Source organism: Micromesistius poutassou (genome assembly GCF_964030765.1).
Source record: "Micromesistius poutassou genome assembly, chromosome: 3".
NCBI lineage: Eukaryota > Metazoa > Chordata > Actinopteri > Gadiformes > Gadidae > Micromesistius > Micromesistius poutassou.
In genome coordinates this window covers 17,079,045-17,103,993 of record NC_140273.1, presented here as the reverse complement: position 1 = coordinate 17,103,993, position 24,949 = coordinate 17,079,045, and the positions used below count along the sequence as shown (strand labels likewise).

At 42.7% G+C, this 24,949-nt stretch overlaps 2 protein-coding genes across 2 annotated transcripts; both read left to right on the top strand.

Annotated features, from left to right (window-relative positions):
- The first annotated feature begins 6,544 nt into the window (after positions 1-6,544).
- On the top strand, positions 6,545-18,699 carry LOC311340110 (cAMP-dependent protein kinase catalytic subunit alpha-like). Its single transcript, XM_084464972.1, has 11 exons — positions 6,545-7,417; positions 8,577-8,638; positions 10,043-10,171; positions 12,347-12,445; positions 14,043-14,125; positions 14,323-14,449; positions 15,035-15,130; positions 15,378-15,500; positions 16,506-16,565; positions 16,781-16,885; positions 16,998-18,699. Exons 1-11 carry the CDS (start codon positions 7,372-7,374, stop codon positions 17,121-17,123), a joined length of 1,056 nt encoding a protein of 351 aa, XP_084321098.1. The 5' UTR covers positions 6,545-7,371; the 3' UTR covers positions 17,124-18,699.
- A 994-nt stretch (positions 18,700-19,693) lies between these two features.
- samd1b (sterile alpha motif domain containing 1b) lies at positions 19,694-23,690 on the top strand (the record flags this gene model as incomplete). The annotated part of the gene is made up of 7 exons (XM_084464965.1): positions 19,694-20,815; positions 21,752-21,923; positions 22,021-22,151; positions 22,758-22,833; positions 23,120-23,201; positions 23,322-23,436; positions 23,547-23,690. 7 exons carry the CDS (start codon positions 19,694-19,696, stop codon positions 23,688-23,690), a joined length of 1,842 nt encoding a protein of 613 aa, XP_084321091.1.
- Positions 23,691-24,949: the final 1,259 nt, after the last annotated feature.

Sequence of the window (24,949 nt, the reverse complement as noted above, 5' to 3'; positions counted from 1 at the left end):
ATTTTTGTGCGTATTATGGAGCCGTTTTGGTCCATGTTTGTAAGTCTTTTTCCCCACATGATTATATTTTCATAAGTTGCAACAAACGGGGTCGAAGTGTGTGATTAAAAAGCACCACGGTCTGCTTCCCGTTCACGCATCGCCTCCTTCAGATGCAGAGACTTTGTGTTTATTTGTTTTAAAACATGAAAAATGTAAGAACCGGAGCCGGTCGGACTACTGAAGGCCCAGCTGTAGTGCTCACGGTTCGCCACTGATTTCCACCCTCTCCATCAATCAATATGTTTTTTAGGCTTCAGTGAACTATGCTATTGCTTTTATATATAAATAATAACAATAATATAATAATAATAAATAATAACAGTTCAAGTTAGGCGCGGAGTGATACTGAACTCCGTAAACTGAACGGGCGTCATAGCTGTGTGTATACGCTCAATATACAACAGTTGGGAACCAATCAGATCGCTTGATTTAAGCCACCCGTTTTATAATTAAGCAATAGATCACGACAGGCCCCCTTAACTGTGGTATAATGAGAACATTTCACTGACTGAAGTGATAAAACTATAAAACTTTTGATATGATAAAACACTGGGGCTTCCTACTCCGTCTGAAGTCCACCACCAGCACCTTGGTCTTGCCGATGTTGAGCTGGAGGTGGTTCTCCTCGGACCATCTGACGAAGCCCTCCACCACACCGCTGTACTCGTCCTCTATGTCCTTCCTGATACAGCCCACGATGGAGGAGTCATCCGAGAACTTCTGAAGGTGGCACGTTCCAGAGTTGAAGGTGAAGTCGGAGGAGTAGATCTGACCGGCCGCTCTGCAGCCGCTCTATATGTGGTCAAGGTTGATATAATGGGAAATAAAAAAAACAGACATATACCGTAAATATAATGTTATGGCAGTGAAGCACAAAAACAGATCTTTTGAAAAAAAATATATATATATACTTTTAAAAACTTCAGAACTTTAATGAAAAACATTTAGAAAAAACGCACTCAGACGAATCTGACATCTCCATGGACTCAGGGGAAGGGAATTTCTCTGGCTGGTCTTTCTTGTTACTGTATAAAGACAACACAAAGAACATTGACCACAATAGACAGTTAGCAGACAGGTTACAATAAGCAATTAAGCCGTTTAGACATTGATTCATGACACAACTGTTAGAATTAGATAAGTTTGGTTACCTAGTTTCATATGATAGCGTAAGCTAAACGTTAGCTCAAAAATTAAGCATGCCAAAGCCTCTGAAAGAAAGTAGCCTAATCTAAGCCAAAAAAGTTCACTAGCGAACAACTAGCTAGCGAGAACCAGTTAACGTTACTATAGCATTACATTATTAAACTTACCAGAAGAGTCATGGTGTGATCCATTTGTATGGTACGCCCACCCGTACGAGTCATAAGATGTGAAATCTCCCAGCTGTCTTGTGGCATTTCACCGAGGCACGCCCCCTTTTACAAATGGATCGCACTATCATGCTCCAGTTCGGACCTCTTCCTCTTCCATGTTTTCTGTGCTTGAGCCTGTCCTTCTGGTTAGAGCCGTGATATTATATTATATAGATACCTATATATTATATTATATTAAATATTATATATTGTGGCGAGCAGCACGGGAAGGACGAGACGGGAGCCCAGGGTAAAAGTCATACAACTCCCGCGCCCCATACACCGCACGACTACGTTGTCTTTATTAACACGCACACAGAACACATAAAACCACACACACCTGACCCACACGAACAGCACTCTGGGTCAGGGTGCGACATTGAAACACTAAAAACAACTAAAACCCCAGAATCCCCGGTCCCATGGCGACGGCGGCCACGCCCACGGTCGCCACAATATTATTTAGATATAGAGCTCCGGGAGTCCGCAAACGGCAACAATCACCTTCTCCTCCTGCTGCAGTTCACTCTGGACTGCAGCGAGTGAACGCTGATTGGCTGTTATGTTACGTCCCTCAGGGAGTGAACGCTGCGCCAAAAAGTCAGTCTGCCTTTTCTTGGTCAAGAAGGCACCAAATTAGACATTTATGTTTCTATTCGACAAAACATATGACCCACTTTCAATACAGATTCACACCGGTGAAATTCTCCTTTAAGTTATTTATTGCATTATAGGCCTATACAATATTGTTCACACTTCACCTCACATCGTTATTCAAAAACCATCATCTATTTTGTCCATGATTCATGAACATGTTTTTTAGGCTACTTTATAGCTTACATTATCTAAACATTTAGCATTTTAGTGTATTGAAATGCAAATGTCAACTTGTCAGTAGACACTTCCGTCTTACATAACATAACTATAGTAACAGGGTCAGACTGGGACTGAAAAACTGCCCGGGACAGCCGCGCCCACCACTCATACAGTTCCTAGATACATATATTTGCAGGTTTTAATTTAAGCCCACTCACTGCCTGTGACTGTGAGTGTGATTGTGTAGTGGGATTGCTGGACCGGTCATAGCATCTGCATTTGGCCGTGCTACAACCACAATCACAGCAGATTTGCTTCGTAAGAGGACAGAGATTACTTTGTTAATTTAAACACTATATCTAACAATACATTTTCACCTTGATGGCATTTTTGGTAGGGACGATTGACTAACACCGGAAATCGAGGCTAGGCCCTATGGGCCTCTACGGATTCTGTTTTTTGCTTAGAAAATTTCCTTTCCTACTGAGATGACCCGGAAATACTTAGAGGAAAGGTTGTTCGAATTCTAAAAATGCTCAGGAAAGGTGCCTCGATGCAACCTTTAACCCATAGCATAGGTTACTCCTGACCAACCTTTACGATAGAAAATTAGATGTTTGGAACCCATAATTAGTGGTGGCTCTTTCGCGAACTAATCAGTTCGAACGAACGACTCTTTAAAACGAACAAACCGACCTGATTCGCCGCTCTCGTTCGTCGTCGTTCGTCTCGTTCATTCTCCGAGACTCGACTCCCAGCTCCACCCACTAGTCGCTGAGTCGCACTGACTCGCGAGTCGCCATTCGTTCACTAACTGTGTTTAGCGGTGAAGACTCGAAGACTGAGAAGTCACGAGAGTCAGCCGGGCAACAACATCCCGATTCCGAACATGAAGCACTCCTCAGCTAAAAGGAACTTAGTTAATGTTGTGTTGATTGATGACCGTTTGCACCATTGCACGATCGTGATTTGTTTGAGAATGAGAACGAGGGAGGAGCTGAGTCTGACCGACTCGGCTGAGAACGTGCATTCGCGATTCGTTTCAACGAGAACGAGGGAGGAGCTGAGTCTGACCGACTCAGTGGCCGTTTCTGAAATGGCATACTACATACTGCTCGTATACTGATCGTGACGTAAAAGTAGTAAGTAGTATGCAGTACGCGGAAAATGTTTTTTTTGCAGTATGCGACAGTTTCCCGGATGATGTACTAATCGGGCAAAAAAGTCTAGTATACATCCAGAGCTCACTACGTCGGATACTGTATCCCATAATGCAACGCGGCACCGCTGAACATTTAAAATAATGGCGGACAATGCGAGCGGTTATTAGTTTATTTTGATGTGATAAGCTTTCGGATGTTTTTGTAATCGTGTGTTTTTCATTGTTAACAGAACAAATGGCTCAACCGATTTATTACCACAACTGCCGTTTTATTCAGCAGTGCCCTTCTCCTGCGCCTCCTTGCCTCATTGTTCGACTTAACAATGGAAAAGTGCAACATGTTAAATTGTAAAAAAAATATCTGCGTAAATGTAGGGGAGAGCCGGCTCGAAAACCACACCAGCCTGACACGTCAAATTTCGTCACAATTTTTTGGTCATGTGACTGTGTAGTACACTGCATGATACTTGTCATACTTGCATACTATACTGCATACTAGGGCGGGGAGTAGTATGTAGTGCACAGTATACTGCGTCAGTATGCAGTATGTAGTATGTAGTATAGCATTTCAGAAACAGCCAGTGACTGAGAATCATGATTCACCGCTACCGGAAATGCGAACAAACGAACGAACGAATGAACGACTCTTCTTGGCGAACTGACCGACGCGAACTGATTCATTCAAACGAATCATGAAATCCACCACTACCCATAATCCTTTACCGTGGCAATATTTAAAGCAACAGGCCACTAACGACGTTTACTGACTACGCGAAGACGCATGAGAGACGCGGTAAAGCAGAAGAGAAGAGAAGAGAAGAAAATTTATAATCATGTATACCAATTCCAGAATCATAATTATTTGAATCGAAATTAATTAATTCATTGCTGGTTAGTAAGCACATAATTTACACCATAAGAAAATAAAACGCATAGGCCCTACTTAACTTTCAACATCAACATAAGATTAGCTTGTTTTTTTCACATGTGAATTGGGATTCATTCAAGTGGCCTAAAATATTCCCGTTGGTCAAGTCCGACCTAAATTATTCTCACTGTCGGCGACAACCTGATAGAAATCAATACGACAAGAACGCATGGATCAAAGAGCGCTTGTTGTAGTCCATCTTCGGAAAATTGTAGTTCCACGCTGGAAACGCTAGAGGTCAGCAATACTCGCCGTCGCGCAATGACGTCGATTAGGAAAAGTGTGTGGAGTCGAATTCATTTTAAACAGTGCTGTTTTCCTATGTTCGAAAGGAAGCACATTTTCATCTCTACTTGACCCGATGACGTTTTCCACAAAGGTAAAGGAAAGGTGGCATTAAGATTAGAAGATTTGACTTTCCGAATAGGGCCCAGGTAGCTATTAACCATACATTGGTGAGGATAGAGGGCCCTCTGGTGGCAGAATTTTACATTTGAGAAACACACCGCTCAATGGACTGAACAAAACAATACTCAATTCAAATATGAATCAAATTTAGTTGATTTTCAGCCTAATTAGGTAACTTACTTAAGATATGGATAAACCTGAGTGAACATGGCGGACCTGAACAATTAATGAATATATTAGGCAACAATATATATATATATATATATATATATATATATATATATATATATATATATATATATATATATATATATATATATATATATATATAGTTTTTTTATCTATTTATTTATTTTCTATCTATGCAATGTCCAAAGCAAACCCCTTGTAGCTGGTCAACTGGCACCTAGCATTTAGCTAACCCATTAAATCCTAACGATGGCCAACCCACTCGCATTGAGAGTAGGCTACAGCGTTGTAGGCTTAGGGCTTTGCGGGTTTGCGTTAAACCTCAACATGCCATGGTATACGATGCCCTGCTACTGGAGCAGACTGGAACACAACTTCACTAGAATATTGCAGAGGCACGAGGTTGGCATATAAACTTTCTGACGAGTCCATCAATATAGGGCAAGAATGGCAGATGCTCATCCTACAAACCAAAACATGCATATGTTGAGTGGTGACTATGGGAGGAGGGACTGAGGTTCTGTCTTCAGTACAATGTGGTGTAGGCTACACAAGGTGTAGAGATATGCAGAAAACCCCGTAAAAATACATTAACACAGGTAAGAGACATGTCTGCTGCACAATAAAGGGATGCAGGAGACATGGGGGATAATTAAGGGACAAATATAATAGCACTTATATATGCATAAGCCTAAATATAAACATAGCCTACGCAGGATCGTGCACAGCGATAAGCTGTGCTGCACAATACTTGTCGATGTTCTGAATTTGTTAATGTGTAGGCACAGTCGTATTCACCCTCGAGGTGCACAATGTCCTTGTCATAAAAATATGGATGAATGAAACTCGGTAGTTCAGTGCAGTGAAAAGGCAATATGGGCATTTTATTCTAGGATCATGTATGTTGCCTTTGATGTCGACACACGTTACTGGAGGAACCTCGTGAAAATGTATTTAAAAAAGCATAAGCAATGGTAAATACAAAACATTATGACCTATTGCTGTGCGTTTTTGTTATCGTCATGAGAGAAAAAACAAAGCTGTATGAGCATTTACCGCCCACTCCTCTGCTCCCCCTTTCTTTGCCCCGAATTTCATTCATAAAATGCAGCAGTGATGCATCACATCACTCCACTACATTCACTCAAGCCTCAAGTTGCTAGGCAACTACTGCCAGCTAGAGGAAGAGGCTGAATGTCTGCTTTTTATTTATTTATTTATTCATTAAAGGAGAGTTCAATCATTCCACCTATTCAACCCATATTTATTCGTTTATATGGCCAGTTTTGCCGGCATACCACTCCCACCTTTTAGGCTAACCTGCTGCGGTGCAACCAGACCTGAAAGAACGCAAGAAAAGTCGCTCTCTACGGTGTCCATGACATATATCTACGCACACGTTTTGTGTCCAGGCCTACATTCTCTGGCAGGCACGCCTCCCCTGCAGCAGAGATGAGGGTGTTCCACACATGCAATGCATTGCTGTATTCCAGGGACGTATAGCCTAAGTCAGGGCAAAATAAAACAGTCTCTTGGCGTGTTATTCTGACAATTTGTCCACTCACTCTCCCACACATGCATACTTTGTGTGTCTCACCGCGTTGAGCTCTATTTGATATTCTTATAATAACGCGACAGGGTGCATTCATTCTGACCAAGACTCCTAAAAATAACTGTTTGACGTCACCCTCCATAGCTTGTGTCAGTCACGAAATGTGGGAGTAATCGAGGTAACGTCTTTCAACGGCTGACAGCCAATAGCGATTCTCATATCCAGCAATATTCCTTCACTCACGCCGAACAAATGGAGGGGGGGAGCGGGCGCGTATGTTGTCTGGAGTAAAATAGCCTCAATTCCTGGCGTTTTTCCGCTACACACTAAAAAGATCTTAAGAGGAATCAACGAGGCGAGATGCTTTTATTCTCTTCGTCAATAACTCCAGATGCAACCGAATAGGCGGCACCTTCACAGGAGTTCCGTCGTTTTTCCCCTCATCGTGGAGATTAGGGGCAATTTTGATTTAACGAATTGTATTCGCTCGACCCGCTGAAATTTCACTTTGTAGTTGAGGTTGGGAATGAAGAGGGCCCATCTCAACATTGGGAACGTTGTCGTTGTTGGGGAGCCGGGGGTCCTCCACGGCACCAGCGACCGCAGAGCAGGAGAGAGGAAAACTGGACCGACGTGAGACCGGGCGAAACAAGGACGGCCTGCAGGTCCAGTCAGCCCTCCGTGCACAAGACCCAGGAACGTTGATGATGGCGATGTCGGATCATTCTCCATTTTCATTGTGAAGCAACGCGTGGCCCAGCAAACAAATTCAAGCCTGGGGTTGGAACACCAGCAGATAAATACAGAGAGGAACGATAACACAAACGGTCCAGGCGTACAAGGATACGCTCCATAGGAAGATCTCGTGGAGCCTGGTCCGGTTCCAGAGGCGCTCAGGGTGGAGGAAGCCAGTTAAGTCATGGGCAACGCGCCCACGATCAGAAAAGGCAACGAAATGGAAAGCGGTGGGTATTATACAACTCGCTGCATTTAATATAGGACCATGCATGTCTTACAATATATTACTCATTATTATGTCGTCTTCGGTGAATGCCGTTGTCTTGTCCCTAAATGTGTGTGTGCGCGTAAAGGTTCTCTATCACGGACAGAATAAATCAGTGCCCATTTGGAAATAGCAAAGCAATGTTGCCAGTTGGCTTACCCATTACGATACCCATCCATAACAGCTAGGCCTATAGTTTGAAAGAAGAGTGTAGGCCTACAAGACCAATTAATCGCTTCACTTTCCGAAATGGAATCACGTGTGTGTCCAAGTATATAGACGCCTACTTTGCACTTATTTGCACAAAATATGTTGTCTTAAAATGTACAATGTTACTATATATTCTTAACTTTTCAAGAAATTTCTCTGTAAGAACTGTCAGGTTTGACAGCTTCCAAATACCTTTTGTTTTTGTGATCTAGTTGTTTAATTACATTTTATTTTATTAAGGTAAAGGCCCTTCTTATGTTGCAGTTGTAGCCTATAGCTATTATTCTGCTGAGCTTCACGTATTTGGTCACTCGAAATGTATGGTGCTCTCGAGGAGAAATATCAGGTTAACTTTGTTTTAAAGTAATTTACTGTTTCTTAATTGATGTCAGTAGTTGATCTCTTCTTTGTTTTATTAAACGGTATAAGGTGGCGTCAGATACATATGCTGGAACAGGCTGATCTGGAAGAAGCACCCTCATGCCCACTTGCCCACTCGCTTACTGACTTTAATTTTGGTCATTTTATTTAAGGTTATTTATCAAATTTGAGTATTGAGCCCATTGAATTTGCTCACAAAAATCAGGGGAGGGGATGGATTAGAAATTAATGACAATGAAGATTTCACAAAATCTCCTTTTCCCAGGAAATGGGTAACACAAACTATAAAAGGTGCTGTTATGGATATAGGCTGACTTTAAACTAAGATTCTTGTCCTGCTTGCTTGTGCCCCATTTCTCCCTATTTCTCATTCCTAACTCAGTTGGATAGAAAAAGGAGACAATGCTTAATTTAATTGGCTCATTTTATTCACGCAACCCTCCTTGCCTCTGTATTTCCTGTAGGTTATGTTTTCAAACACAAATCCAGTTGTATTCCGGTATGTAATGAATATGCCTGTGTTTTTACAGTCAAAGAGTTCCTTGCACAAGCCAAAGAGGATTTTATGACGAAATGGGAGAACCCTCAACAGGTCTGTGTGAAATATATTTCTTGAGAGGTCTTCTGGTTTTTAAAGTTGTGTTATTAATGTTGAAAATATACCTCTGTGTAGACATTATACGTCTCTGGCGCATAAAATTGGGGCAATGGACGAACAGCGTTGTCTTTCCTTTTGTTTTCCAGTTAATTTACGATCCACCAAGTCTAGAGGTTCACATGTATATGTGTTCATCTGTGCAACATACCATCACTAGATGTTATGGAATTAGGGACTTTTGGTAGACTAAACTCTGAATCACAACACAAAGTCCTAAATACAAGCACCCATTGAGAGACTCATGGTGTAGACTAGAGATGCATGGTGTACCTACAGCAGCATTTCAATTAAGTATATTTCAGGCTTCAGTCACAAGCTAGGCTCCAGAAATGCCTCTGCTAGTCTGCCAGTAGGTTGCCAGGTTTGCGCTAGAAATCTAGACTCAGAACCAGATCGATCTGTGAGCTCAATCTGCGGGCATATATAATACGCATTTGCAAATTGGTCTGGCGATGTCAGGCTACTACAAATCCATAAACAGATCCCATATAAACTGTCTGATCATCTTCCACTCAATGTTGGATGAATGGTGATGGGCACTAGGCAGAGGTGTTCTATGCTCTGTCTAAAAGAGTAATTTATCACCAACTCATGGTAATAAGAAATACGTCTATATCTAGGAAAATGCTAATATAAAAAAAAAAAGTCATGCATCTCAAGTTTAAGTCACATCTCAAGTCATGAATATCAAGTCAAGGTCAGGTTGAGTCTTCTATCAATGTCAGTCAAGCAAGTCCTCAGATTTGCGACTCAAGTCTTACTAGAGCAAAGTTATGAGACTCGAGTCCCCCACCTCTCGGGGTTTGTCTAGGACTATCGAAGAATTCCAACGTCCTAAAGAGTTTGGGCTGCCGAATACGCTTCTTGTTTAGAGCAGCTTAAGCAATTTGAGAATTTGGAACAGTAGCGACAAGATCCCATTCACTAAAACCCAAATCTTCAGTTTCAAAAATGATTGCAAGAAATACGTATTCATTAAGCTTTCAGGGTGTCACAATCAAACTCCTATGTCAATCCAATGAATACATTCTGGTTGAATGTGTAGTAAAGACCCCAGAATGCTCAGATAGATATAAATTAGTTGTGTAAACAGATGTGTAAAACACAAGTCAAAATATATGTTTACTAAACTTAATTCATTGCATTTATATAGCGCTTTTCAAGGTACCCAAAGCACTTTACATAGTGAGCATGTGTGTGTGTGTGTGTGTGTGTGTGTGTGTGTGTGTGTGTGTGTGTGTGTGTGTGTGTGTGTGTGTGTGTGTGTGTGTGTGTGTGTGTGTGCATATTGTCCATTTGTTTGTCTGTGTTAACTTCTCTTATTTTCATTGTGTTCAGAATACAGCTTGCCTGGAACATTTCGAGAGGTTGAAAACCCTTGGCACAGGCTCGTTTGGTCGCGTTATGTTGGTGAAACACAAAGAAACAGAGCAGCATTATGCTATGAAGATCCTCAGCAAGCAGAAGGTCAGTGTTGCCATGGGGTTACTTGGGCTGGATTTAAGGGACTATATAGGCTTAAAGGTTCTAAAGACTGTATGATTTCTTCATCAGGATTCCTCCATAGTCTTCATTTTAATGAATGAAAATGATGTATCGCTATCGCAATGTTCGTTTCAGATCCTATCTCGGTGATCAACCAAGTCATCCTACCGAACTAGCCCAGGAAATCTTTCAGTCAGTGTATATGCAATATGTAATTCCAACCACAAGACATATTCCAATCGGGAATAATTTGAACATGGCTAATAATTTGAACATGGCTGGGTTTCCTGACTACACCGATAGCTCTCAATGGGATATCCATGCATGCAGTGGCGGCTGGTGATAAAAATTGTTGGTGGGGGAGCAGTAATAGACGGGGGGTCTGGGGATCCTCCCCCAGAAAAAAATGAATTTGGTAGATTTGATTTCCTGTATTCTGGTGCATTTTGGGGATGGCCACTACCTATTACCTATTACCTACTATTCATTCAGATTAATAGCCTACATCCTGACTTGCTTACCCATTGTTGTTATTCTGATATTGAGGCAAGTCATGATCACTGTCCTATAGCATCCATTTTTTGGGAGTCTCAATGTCTATTTCAAATGCAGTTAGAAATATTTGACAGTTGCTTTATTTTGTTAATATGCTACAGGCCAAAATACTAAATTAATATGTAACTTAGTTGCTCCTTTTAAGTATAACATTGCTTGGGGAGTCCAATTCCTCCACTGAAATGGGTGGAAAGTACTTTTACAGCTCTCTGCTCTATCTCTTCTCTGCTGTAGTTGTGTTGCGGGAATGCTGCTGAGGGAGGTCGCCTATTTGATTGATTCGCTGAATTGTCCAATCATGTGGTGATAAAAAAAACAGAAAAGCCATACCATTGGCCTGGGGCGCACACTGGTGCGACTCAAGGGCGATTTTTTTTTGCGCCAATGAAAAGCCGTCTCTACTTGATAGACAGAGCTTACGTTGACTTCAACTTGGCCGGTGCATAGATATATATAGAACACTAGATGTCTTATGGCAGAGTCTAGAACGTCCGCACTGGCGGCCATCTTGCCACAGTTAGCTCGTTCACCCATAACATTGTGTTGGTAGTGGTACATGTACTTTTTAAATAACCATAACTTGCTAAATTTTCAACCGATTTTCAAACGGTTTGGTTTCTTGCAAACTACTAGGGGGGCATCCGTGGCCTACTGGTTAAAGAGTTGGACCGGTAACCGGAGGGTGGCCGGTTCGAATCCCGACCGGTAGACAAAAATATAGACGGGGGAGTGGTTGTGCAGCAATCTCCTATGTCCTCATCCACGGATGAGGTGCCCTTGAGCAAGGCACCTGAAACCCCCACCTGCTCCCCGGGCGCTGCACTGCGGCTGCCCACCGCTCTGGGTGTTCACCGGCTCCCGGATGGGTCAAAAGCAGAGAAAGAATTTCCCCCAAAAAGGGACAATAAAGGATAACTTAACTTAACTTACTACCATTTGTAAAGGGAAATCTTGTACCTATTTTAGATTATTCTATTTTTTTTTAGAACATAACATAATTATTCATAAGTATGCGTGTCATAACTACATCTCTGACGTTTATAACAAATCAAACCGTTTGAAAATCGGTTGAAAATTGAGCAAGTTATGGTTATTTAAAAAGTACATGTACCTTTACCAACACAATGTTATGGGTGACCGAGCTAACTGTGGCAAGATGGCTGCCAGTGCGGACGTTCGACTCCATTGGCCAGCACCGCGGACGACACATCTAGTGTTCTATATATATCTATGGGCCGTTGCCCCTGACCTGAAGGAGGGCTTTATTTCGAACAACCAATAACTAGCCTAGCCCAAATCATTGACGTTCAGACGCATGTAAATGTTTGCTGGCAGTGGCAAGTACGGTCTATCACACAATTAAATGAGGATAAACCCTATGTATTTTTGTTGACTTATTTCGTATTTATAATAGATTATTCAAAGTTGGCAGGTATATTCGAGTGAAAATTTCACGGAGGGGCGGCGCCCTAGCGCCCTCTATTGACCCACCGCCACTGCATGCGTGATTGTTTACTCTTATGTATGTATGTCCTATCCCAGTTTGAAGGCAAAGTTGATGGCTAAGTAACGTTCTGTGCATACTCTCTTCTTGTCTTGCAGGTTGTGAAACTAAAGCAAATAGAACATACTTTAAATGAGAAGAGGATTCTACAGGCTGTAAAGTTTCCTTTTCTGGTTGAACTGGAATACTCATTTAAGGTACAGACTAATGAATGTCCTTTTGGTTTATATAGCCGTTTCAAACATGAAATCTAAATAGTGTTTATAATGATGCTTTTAAGTTTTTGGCGAATTGAGCATACACATTAAAGGGGCGAGCCAGAGCCAGATCACCACTTGTATATTTGTTTGCATTAGATGATTCCCTCTAAAGGTTAAAGGGATACACAGAGAAATTTGTAATTTAGTGTTTGCCTGTTTTACCCAGGTTCAGATTAATCGTTTAATTCCAAATTCCTCATTGTGCGTCCATAAGGTGAGTTCGCTGGGTTAGCATTTGCTCTCCATTGGCTGCTTCCATTGACTTGCAGAGTAACAGTAGCATAGCTCCGTTCATGTGAGGGAAATACAATTGTATTATAAAATGATTATTATAAAACGGGTGTCTTACATCAAGCGATCTGATTGGTTCCCAACTGTTGTATATTGAGCATATACACACAGCTATGACGCCCGTTCGGTTTACAGAGTTCAGTATCACTCCGTGCCTAAGTTGAACTGTTGTTTATTTATATATAAAAGCAATAGCATAGTTCACTGAAGCCTAAAAATATGTTGATTGCTGGAGAGGGTGGAAATGTTGTAAAGCGATAGGCACATGGTGAGTGATCTCGATAGTAGGCTAAATTGCCGGCGAACCAAGCTACCGTCTCTAGCCTAGCCTTCTCTCTGAAGGACGCTACAGTGTGTTGCATAGCAACCGCCGTACACTTTGCAGGCAGCCAGGAGGGACTACTTTTTTGTGTTTGTTAAAAAAATACTTTTCCGACTTTCTCGCTTTTTCAAAATTGAGGGTGTCTATGACTTTCATTTCGCCATACTTAACCGTAACCATACGTAACCGTTTTATAAAAGCTATTGCTTAATTATATTATTCATAACTTTTGCCAATAGCAACACAACATGATAGTAGTTTGTCTACAAACACACTGATAATTTGGCACTATTTTGGGTGCTATGATTTAATACAATAATAATAATTATTCTATTATTATTCAATAATATTCTGGCTGGGTAAATAAGGGGAGGTCTTGTTGTCTTGTTGTGCTGTTACAGGCACTGATTTTGCAAAAGCTACTATCTTTGGAAAGGGTATTCCGCACACATAGACAGGGGCTCGGCTACTGTAACTCAGCTAATTGAAAGCAGATGCTCACCCAGCGAAATCTCCTTCTCGACCCACAATGAAGAATTATTAATCAAACGACTCTGAAATTGGGTAAGGCAGGCAAACATTCATTTACAGATTTCTCGGCGTATCCCTTTAAATATATTTTTAAAGGAGGGTTTAAGGTGTTTCTTTAGCCATTTAGTTTCATTGGATTATTATTTCTAAGAGTCTAAGAGTCTACCAATACCCACACATTTTTGTTGATATTGGACAATGTTAATTGGCGGTATATATATCTGTACATCCCCTTTTTGTCATTTTAAAATAAACTTTCAATATGATCTGAAGAATGGAATTGCTACTTCACGATGCCCTTGCATAGTGACTTCAGAGTGAGCATGAGTGTGCATGGATTATATGTTGGAGCTTGTGCATGTCACTCACAAGTCCTCTTGTTTTCGCCAGGACAATACTTACCTCTACATGGTAATGGAATATGTACCTGGGGGTGAGATGTTCTCCCATTTACGGAAAATTGGCAGATTTAGGTTAGTATGTGGTCACAACTGAATTCGTTTTGATTTTACAATGGACCCTACCTCCTGGTGGTTGTTTACTACCACATGTCACCGACCACTCTTTCAAATCCCTTTTCCCTTTTCGAAAAATCTGTGTGTGTGTGTGTGTGTGTGTGTGTGTGTGTGTGTGTGTGTGTGTGTGTGTGTGTGTGTGTCGTCGTGCGCAGTGAGCCTCATGCTCGTTTCTACGCGTCACAGATAGTTCTGACCTTTGAGTACCTACATGCTTTGGACCTGATCTACAGAGACCTCAAACCTGAGAACCTGCTCATAGACCAACAGGGATACATACAGGTGAGGAAGCTTCAACAAACAGCCCATTTCCTATAAATACCAATTTTGCTAAGGCAGTAATTAAAATAAACAATCATGGTGGTCTGTGAATAAATCTCAAAGGGGTGCATGCATGTGCACTGTAAAACTTTTCACTGTAAAATTACAGTAAAGAACTGGCAGCAGTTTCGCCAGTAAGGTACTCATTTACAGAGGTATTTCTGTATCACACAGCTAGCTTGCTGTAATCTAAACATACAGCATGCCGCTGTAATACAATCATTTACTGGCAGCAAGATGATATGGCCTGTACCGTTGGACTCCTTGGAGTCTTAGCTTTCATGTGACAAATCATTTGTGTAGATAGCGTGACGTTAAAAATATCGTTTTCAAGCACGTTAGCATGTAGCTTCTACCGGGAGTACACCAGATATGTAGCAATAACTAGCCTCTAGCCATATAAACGGGGGTCCCCACTCACATACACATCTGATATAGAACAATCAAATTGGGGGGGGGGGGTGTAGAAATCTCCTCTGACCTCCAGTCGCAAACAGTGGATTGTATAAAAAAAAATTGTGTGTCTGTGCTTTTCTCCTGATTTAGGTGACCGATTTTGGCTTCGCAAAGCGTGTTAAGGGTCGCACATGGACACTCTGTGGCACTCCAGAATACCTGGCCCCAGAAATAATCCTCAGCAAGGTGAAATGGGACAGTTAAATGATAGATTTACATGGTATTTGCAAATTTGACACATAGTAACACACAGATCCAAATGTGATGAGTTATGGTTCCTTTTATTATTTAATCTATGCTATCGACCCATTTTATTTTTTACAGCCTACTGCCTTGTAGCAGCAGAGTACAATACAGTGGTAGATTGTAACCCCCCCCCCCTCTCTCTCTCTCTCTCTCTCTCTCTCTCTCTCTCTCTCTCTCTCTCTCTCAGGGTTATAATAAGGCAGTCGACTGGTGGGCACTGGGCGTGCTCATCTATGAGATGGGCGCAGGTTACCCTCCTTTCTTTGCTGACCAGCCCATACAGATCTATGAAAAGATAGTCTCAGGCAAGGTGAGCACCTTGCACACATTCTCCACGTGGCTTCACTTTATCGTTGGGATTATTTTAAGCCTTTGTATATTCCGTTACCTTTGTCTGGTCAATTCTGCCATTCAGTACTAACTTGAAAGAATGTCCACCAGTCAAGTTAAAGGAGAACATATTTTTGTTTATTCTGGGTCTAAGGGACTACTGCAGACAACATTTTTTAATTGGTCCAGTATTGAGGGATAATGCTGCTGCCGTAATCTGCATAAAAAAGGGGTGAAATGTTCTTATTTGGGCCAATAGCGCCCAGTCAATGTACGTCCTCGAATAGTGGGTTTGCGACTGAAAGGCTCAGATGGCATTCTAACATTACAGAGAGGATCCCTACAGAGAAGTACAACTTTTTTCTTGACCTTTCGCTTGATCCCGGTCTATTTGTTATTCTGTCCAACCAAGTTGTGTTTAAGGAGAAGTCTCGAAAGAGTTGGAAATTGTTTGTCCTCATTCGTCCCTCAGACCCAAATTAATCAGTAAATAGGGTCCAGGTGGAAACATCTCTAAGATCCCCTTTAACACAGTTGGCTACATGGGCATTGTTTGGACAAACTTCTCCTTGGTAGGCTACATGATGAAACTCCCTATTACAGGAAGCATTTGGTAAATAAAAAACTCCATCCCTAAAATAGATGATCATATCATCAACTTTGGCCAAACCAGCCAGGATAAACCTTCCCCCGCCCCCTTCAGGTCCAAAGCCACTCCCCTAAAAGTAACAACTAGCCTTACTAGAGTTTTTTATTTGTTGATTGTCAAAACAAAATAGCAAAATATACACAACAATATAGTTGTCGGGATGTAAAGACAATTTCAACAAATATGATTTAAAAAGGCTTCTAGAATAAATGTTGTAGCCAGGCTTTTGGGTGGGTGAACCACTCGTGCCGAACCACTCGTTTCATGTTCTGACTTGATTTGAACTCCCTTACTTCTCTTCTTGCCTTGACCAGCCTCCTCACTGTTCCCCCCTAGGTTCGCTTCCCCTCTCACTTCAGCTCTGACCTGAAGGACCTCCTGAGGAACCTGCTTCAGGTTCAACAGACATACACGATACAGACATACACATACTTCTCAATGTTGTTGTTTTTTACTTTTACATCCTTCAATGTAAATGTAAAACGCACCTCTACTTAGAATTTATTTATTGTAAATATTTTACATATTTTACCTAATTAGATCCTTTTGTACTCTATTTCTCTTGCACATATAAAGCTGACTTTGAACTTTGAACTTTGCTGCCCGCCCAGGTGGACCTAACAAAGCGTTACGGCAACCTCAAGAATGGAGTCAATGACATCAAGGGCCACAAATGGTTTGCTACCATCGACTGGATCGCCGTTTACCAGAGGAAGGTGTGTGTGTGTGTGTGTGTGTGTGTGTGTGTGTGTGTGTGTGTGTGTGTGTGTGTGTGTGTGTGTGTGTGTGGTTTCGGTGTTATTTTAGATGTTTTCTTAATGTGTCCAGGTGGAGGCGCCGTTTCTACCCAAGTGCAAAGGACCCGGGGACACAAGCAACTTTGATGACTATGAGGAGGAGGAGATCCGTGTGTCTTTTAGCGAAAAATGTGGCAAGGAGTTTGCTGAGTTTTAGAAAAAGAGAGAGGGGGGGGATAAAGAGAGTACTAAAGGGCTGATTATGGTTCCATGTCGAATGGTCGAACGCAAGGGAGTTTACGGACCCTTTACGTCCTTGCAGACCCTCCTTGCGTCCACTGCAAGGGCCTGACGTGCGCCTCCCAAAAATTGTAACCTTGCCTCGAGGCAACGCAGCAGCAAGGGGCTGTGATTGGTCCCCTCACTAAACCCAACGCAGAACCAAAACAGGTTCACAACTTCGTCGAAGCGTCTGCATGGTCATTGTGTTGTGCCGACGTGGAACCATAATTAGCCCTTTACTCACAAAGAGTGGAAATAAAGGGAGAACGATAAGATGAGTGTGTGTGGTTGGTGGTTGGTGGTTGGTGGTGGTGGTGGGGGGGGCGTTAGACATTTTGTGTACCTATTTATTGATTTTGTTTTTTTATGATGCTGTGTTTTACATGTGAGTCTTGGGGTTACATTTAATTTTCCAATTCTATTTCATTCAACAAAATCAATTATACACACAGGAGGTCTATGGTCGGTTGTTCTTTCCATAACAAAAAAATAACATAACCTATCTTGCCTTTGATAGAGGCGAATATTAATTATAAAGCTACAAAGTATGAATTAATTATAAAGCGTATTAAGCGTTATTTTAAAGGTTTTATGACCAATGTGTGTTTTCTGGTTCCACTGAAGTTTGAATGACAATAACAGAATGCTGTCATGGGTATGGCTAAGGATAGGCTATTTTTTAATTGTATAGGGCCGATTTAAGATCGATTGGATTTTTTGCTGTTAGTTAGCGTCTTCCATCATTTTACTACTGAGGCCTACATTGATTTGGGGTTTTGCAGCTGCAGCTTTTTGTGGTTTAGGCCTATACTGCAGTTTGACGACTTTGTAGTCCAGTTCATGACAACCCTCTGAAGCGGTCTGCCCATCGGTCACAAATCCCATTGGGGGATTAGTGCTGTGGACGGTGGGCTAGGAGCTCCACCCTCCACAGCTCTTTGGGATGCCTTAGTGCTGTGGATGGTGGGCTAGGAGCTCCACCCTCCACAGCTCTTTGGGATGCCTTAGTGCTGTGGATGGTGGGCTAGGAGCTTCCGATTTTTCATGATGTCAGATTATTGTCTTTCATTACTTTACTTCCCAAAACACACATTCAATCACCAACAGGTTTTTTTTTTTTATTGTGTAAATTAGTTGTATTCGTTTTTTTTATTAGTTGGTATTGTATTTATTTACAGGTGGCTTGTACAGTGATGTAAGGGACCGCGTTGCTAGGCCTACAGTGTAAGTTCCCTCAGATCTTGAGATGGATATTGGAGACACTGTCGGAGGCCTTTTTTTATGGCTTGTGGAATTGGAATTCTGTTTAAAAAAAAAAACACCTGACATGTTTGTGTCAAACATTAAAAATATTGATATGTGATATTGTTGCAACTCTTTCTTACTGGTGCATTTGCTGAACGAGACTGCAATGTGGGTGACAAATGTGATTATTCTAAGTCCCGTTGAATAAGAGTCTGCTAAGTGACGTTACATTTGTATTTTGAATTTAATAAAGAAGGAAAAAAAGAGTGTCTTTGTTTTTATGTCATAAAACTAGGGGACATTTTACAGAATGTTGATGTAGCGTTGTTTTCAAGATAGTTACACATCTGAATCCAGGAAAGCAACAGCCCGCTTGTTGAGGGATGTGGGCCCTATCATAACGTTTTTAATGTGTCCTCCAATCCCAATTTGGAACTTAATGGCGGACTTTCGGGTAAAGTCCTCCATCCACTAGAAATATTAAGATACTGTTCCATTCTACTTAAAACGTCACGGCAATAATTGCATAAATGGTTTGGCAAAATCCCAATAAGTAAGCCTGGACACATCATGGACACAACTTTATCAGAGGCGGCGTGCACACCTGTCTACGTGCTTTGTGGTCACACAGATTTAGAAGAAATAAACGTGTTGTAGGCCTAATCTCCGTATTTGTTTCAATCATGAGAGCGAAGAAAGTTATGTATAGGTCTACAATTTGCATAAGGCAGTAGGTATAGGCCTACATCCAACCTCAAGTTACGCAATGGCAACACAAATTTCACACTTGTATTTTTATTTTTTTAAAGAGCATGCTATATTAAACGCACCATCGACCAAAGATAGAAATTAAAGTTAAAATGACTTAACCACAAAGAGACAAGAAAATGCCTTTTGTTGTGGCTTTTATTAAGATGAATATCCATAGACAATATTCCGTACGAACAGCAACATTATTTGGAATATAATTAAAATAAAGGGCATGTGTTCTAAAACGGCGGCATTTCACTTCGAACAAAGAACATTGCTGGTGCTCAGATGGGATAATACCACCTTAAATGTCAATTGTTGTCTGTGGGGGACCGGGCGCCATCTTCGGTCCACCTTAAGCGCACAATGTGGCCAACGAACGCGAGCACACAAGTGAGGCTTCCGTTGTCATTCTTCAGCTGGGGCTCGCACCGCGGCTCGGCGCTCCCAGGGAACATTTCTCCTGAAACAACACCCAATATCTCCTGTACGAATCTAATTTGAAAAAAAATGTCTGAACCCAAGTACCGAGAATGGATCCTTGAAACAATCGATTCTCTGCGCTCCAGAAAAGCACGCCCGGACCTGGAAAGGATATGTCGAATGGTCCGAAGACGACACGGGTCAGACCCAGACCGAACCAGGACAGAACTGGAAAAACTGATTCAACAACAGACCGTGCTCAAAGTTAGCTACAAGGGATCCATTTCCTATCGAAACGCAGCGAAGGTGCAGAGAAAAAGCAGAAAAAAAACCGAGTTGGCGCCTGCCTGTAGCGCTGGCTCTGAGGAATCCAGGGAGCGGACCCACCACCACATCTTAAACAACGGCGATAGTGCTCACAGCTTCACGGACCAGGAGGAAGACTCGGAACCCAGCCTAGACCAGCGACCCCAAACCCCGACCAGCACCACTGAAAATACAACCAGGCAGTCTTCCGCTCCCCATAGCGGGAGCGTGTGCCTCAGTTGTGGCGCAACGACGGGCTGTGCCGTCGGGAGCGGCTGTCAACGGGAGAACGCGAGTGCACCGAAAGACCCGGGATTAGGACAACACTTAGAGGCTGGCTGCCCTTCGCCTAGCAATGACCACAGAGTGAACGCCACGGACTGTGATAACGACACAATAACACCACCCGATGCCCATCGGAAAGAGACGGGTTCGTGCGGTGCCGGGGGGGGCAGCGGCGAAGCGGCGGACGCGAAGAAGGAAACTTGCCCCGTGTACGTGCGTGCCGACGACGCCGCTTCCATTGAAACGCAGAAACCCCCGGTAGCACTCAAGCCGCCTCAAGTCGGCCAGTCGGACCTGGGAGACAGACTGGTCTCATCTGTCCGCAGCCTTTCTGAGAGAAACTTGCGAGCGTGCTCCGCAGCGACGAGAGGCCAGATCAAGCCGCTCGGACTGAGAGAGATCCTGGGCCACCTGAGCGCCCAGGAGCGGCTCTCTGAGGAGAAGTTGACCAGAGGCAGAGTCAAAGGGGTCCTCGAGAGGGAGATCGCGAGAGGCCGGCTGCGCAGGACCCGCTGCGGGAACATCACTCTTCCGTTGAGGGGGGTGATGGTGCTGGAAAACATGACTACGGACCGACTTCTCAACGGCGTAGCGCAGGGCAGGAACATTGTGGGGAAGGTGAGGCCAGCTTAACATGTACAGCACGTCCACAGCCCGCACAGTGGGCCGAACTGCGTTGTCTGTCTGTCGGCTCTCTGGCGGCAAACGAACGATCACCCAACCGAACCTGCGCGACGCGCTCCGCTCGCCCTGCGCTCGGTTTCCCTGTTATCGTGTTGTCGCTTCATGCGGAAAAACATGATGTGTGCTCGGTTTGCATCATGAGCGAGTCTATGAACAATGTGGTCTAATTGGATGCAGATTGGTTTGGTTTCGATGTATTATTTATTAACGATGGTCTTTTTTTCTGCAGTCTACAAAGGGTTCGGGGTAAGGGGGAGACGGTCGCTCCTCGGTTCGCTCCAAGAAACACGCGCACCGCAGAGCGCGCACGACCATAGAGTCGGGCCGGTCATAATGACAAGAGGCGGGGGGTAGATGTCCACAAAACAGAGTTTATTACGGATATTCTTCTCATCGGGGGTGTCAATGTTAACTTGGGATGTGCTCGGGCCGGTAGTTCCGCGATCATTCCTGCAATGTCCTGAGCGCGCGTCTCTCTCGGTCGCTCCCTACGCCCCTAACTCACTCCCTCTCTCTCTCTCTCTCTCTCTCTCTCTCTCTCTCTCTCTCTCTCTCTCTCTCTCTCTCTCTCTCTCTCTCTCTCTCTCTCTCTCTCTCTCTCTCTCTCTCTCTCTCTCTCTCTCTCTCTCGCCGTTCACTAATCTATGTTGGGTATTAAACGGGTGTAATTAAATTAGCATTCCGCTCTGTCGTGCCCCGACTGTCTTTCTTTGGGGGTAGACCGTGAGCTACGGAATACTTTAGGAGAATATCATATTACATTAGTGTATAACAGGACCAGTGTGGTTGGATCATCTAAAATACAGAAGGTCACACCGTTTAATAGGATGTATAATCTTATATAGCAACCTCCCATCCGTTCGTAACCAGGAGAAGGATACAGTGGACGCAGGTTGTGGAGAGGAGGAGGAGGAGGAGGAGGATCAAGCCGATCTCCAAAGTGCAGAGAAGGAGGAAGATGTGATAACCAAACCAGGCCTAGAAGATGATGCTGGTATCCAGTCACCGTCAGAAAGCCCCCAACACCTGCAGCAGTATTGTGGTATGGGTGATTACATTATTACCTAATTGTATCTGTGTGACTTCTGATGCTAGTAGTGCTAATGTTGATTCCACCCTCACCCTCCTCATATGCTTAGGTGTGTCAGTGCAAGATTCTCTGCCCAGGACGAGATCACTTCCTGCCTGGGACAGCGTGTCCTCACACACTACAAGCACCCAGCCAGGGGACAGCAGTGCCACAACCGAGACACTACAAAGAGATGCACATGTAAGTGTGTGTATAATATTTCCACTGAATTACATGATATACAATTGCTCAATAACTTCTTGCAAATGCAGTTTATATATATGATACTTATTATTATTATTATTGATGCAAGAGAGGGTATTCCTTGTATTCCAGTATTCCTCTGTTTAGCATTTAGTTTAATTAACTGGTACTACAGTAAATTATATACAGTAACTGGACGCAAGCAGTGGCGGCTCCTGAGCTGGCCACTAGATGGTGCGAGAGAACCGATTTATGTGAGCACCCACGGAGAGCGAGGTCGAAACATTACATTTTGGGGCCTTCTGATTTATCCATTTTGAAACTACCCATTTTCTCAAGAAAATCGTATTTTGTAACTTGCCAATCGGCGAAGAATGTATGAATAATTCAGCAAAGAAATTAAAATGGGAGTAGCTCGGGAAATTGACATTTTAGTCATCACATAGCAGCGGAATATGCAGTACGTGTCATTCTGTTTGCATTATGATGTGTATTTGTGTGTTGTGTGTACACTACTACAGGTCAAAGTTGGCATCACTGTGACAGATGAATTGCGTGCTCCTGATTTAACATGCTTCAAATGCATATCTTATCAATTGTCAGGATCTGTCTCCTCCTCCTCCTATCCCCTGCCTAGATCAGGTTGAGATGCAGTGCCATGCTTCTCCCATCATAAACAGTAAGTTATGCTTTCCATTGAGTTTCTATATGAATTGAATCCACTGTGTGTGTGTGTGTGTGTGTGCGCGCGCGTGTCTGTGTGTGTGCATGTGTGTGTTTTTGCCTGTGTGTGTGTGCGTGCGGGAGTGTGACTGCAATTTCCCCCTGTGCTCCTGCTCTATGTGTGTTCAGCTAACCAGAGATTAACATATCTGCAATAGGCTTTATTTACTTTGCTCACTAGGCAGCCATTGCAATTTGTGCGGCAAAAATGATTGAAATGTGTTACGTCTGTTTCCTTGGAGATGTCGCGTGCGGGGGAGAAGTGGGCATGCACCTGGGTGTGTCAGAGGAACAAGGGATGAATGGAGGATTTGATGACAGAGTGTGAGTACTGCTTTCAGTTATAAAAGAGAGGGAAGAAGAGAGAACACAGTGTTGGAATGAAAGACGCACAGGCGTGTGTTCAGATGATGGACTAACCAATAGTACCTCCATTGCATTTAGTCAATTTAAATCCGAGGGGCTTGGCGTGAGTCCCGTGGACTGGACCGTGTCCGATGTGGCCAGTTATTTTGCAGCAGTGGGGTTTCCTGAACAGGCAGTTGCCTTCAAGGCTCAGGTAGGACTGTGATACCTCAAACAATCACAGGACGGCAATAAACGCAACAGAATACTATGATGGAGAATATTTTATTTGTATTCATCTCAACCTCTCTCACTCTCCGATAGGAAATTGATGGTAAGTCCCTTCTGCTGATGCAGCGTAACGACGTCCTGACTGGACTGTCCATCAGGCTCGGCCCAGCAGTCAAGATCTATGAGCGGCACGTGAAAGCTTTGCAGAAAACTCATTTTGAGGATGATGACTGCTGATCACAACGGACTGAGAAGCACTGACAAGTGTAGAACTTTGAGTCTTAGCCTGAAGTTTAAAAGTTCTTACCATGTGACACAAATCACACATTGAAAATATCCAGAATATCTCAAATATACACTTAGAATCATTGCATACATTTATTGTCAAAATCATACTGGTAACCCTGGCAATGTCTGATTGAGCACTTTACTGTTTATAGACGTAATTTATACACGTTTTTATTTAAAAATGTACTGTTATATATGTGTAATTACCAGTGTACTGTGAGGAAATCAAATGTGTGTGTGTGTGTGTGTGTGTGTGTGTGTGTGTGTGTGTGTGTGTGTGTGTGTGTGTGTGCGTGCGTGCGTGAGTGCATGTGCCATATGTATGTGCGTGTGTGTGTGTATATATATTAGACTAGTAGCAACATCATTGGATTTTACTACAATATGTAGTATTGCAATACATATTCCATGAGACCTTAATGTAGGTAATAATCTCTGCAGGTATGCAGTTTTGTAGAATTCATTCCTAAACTGTAGTAATGAGGTAACTAGCTTTATACAGGCCAAATGTCATATTAGTTATTTTAGTAGATGGATAGTGTAGAGTTAAACGTAGGCCTACACAATTAAATTGTAAAGTATGTTTCTTCCAACTGTCTCCAGATATGATTTCACATATTTGGCCTACTACTGCTTAAATACAGCATCTCTGAAGTCCACCGAGAAAACTTACTGGCTAATGACAAGCTGAACATTACATGAAATTACGTAATTTAAAAGAATACAAATCATGTAAATAGACATCCACAGTTTGATAACCTACATTTGTAATATTCCAATAATATCCTCCTACAAGGGGGGTAAAAGTCAAGGTCATAAGATATATAGCCAGATCACCAGCCTTTTGAATTGTGAATGGGATATCCTGTTTATCTGGAGAGAAACTGTACAAACCAAAATCATGTGGTAGCCTTCTGTCACTACTTGCTCTCGAATGCTCTCTCTCTTTACAACTCTGGAATCTTAGTTATAGTAGCTTTAAAACTCAATCCAAAAGCCTTGTTTGTACCCATCATATGACCAACAGTTTGAATCTCACCTTCACTTCATTGGTCCCAATTTCGTACCTTTGTGTCGTGAACGGGTTGAGATGCAAAGCGCTGGATGCTAGGATGGACGTTCATAATGATGTACGGACAACGACATATATCAGATAGCTCAGAAGACGCTGACCGCTGACCATTATTGTTCTTATTTTGGAATTGGAA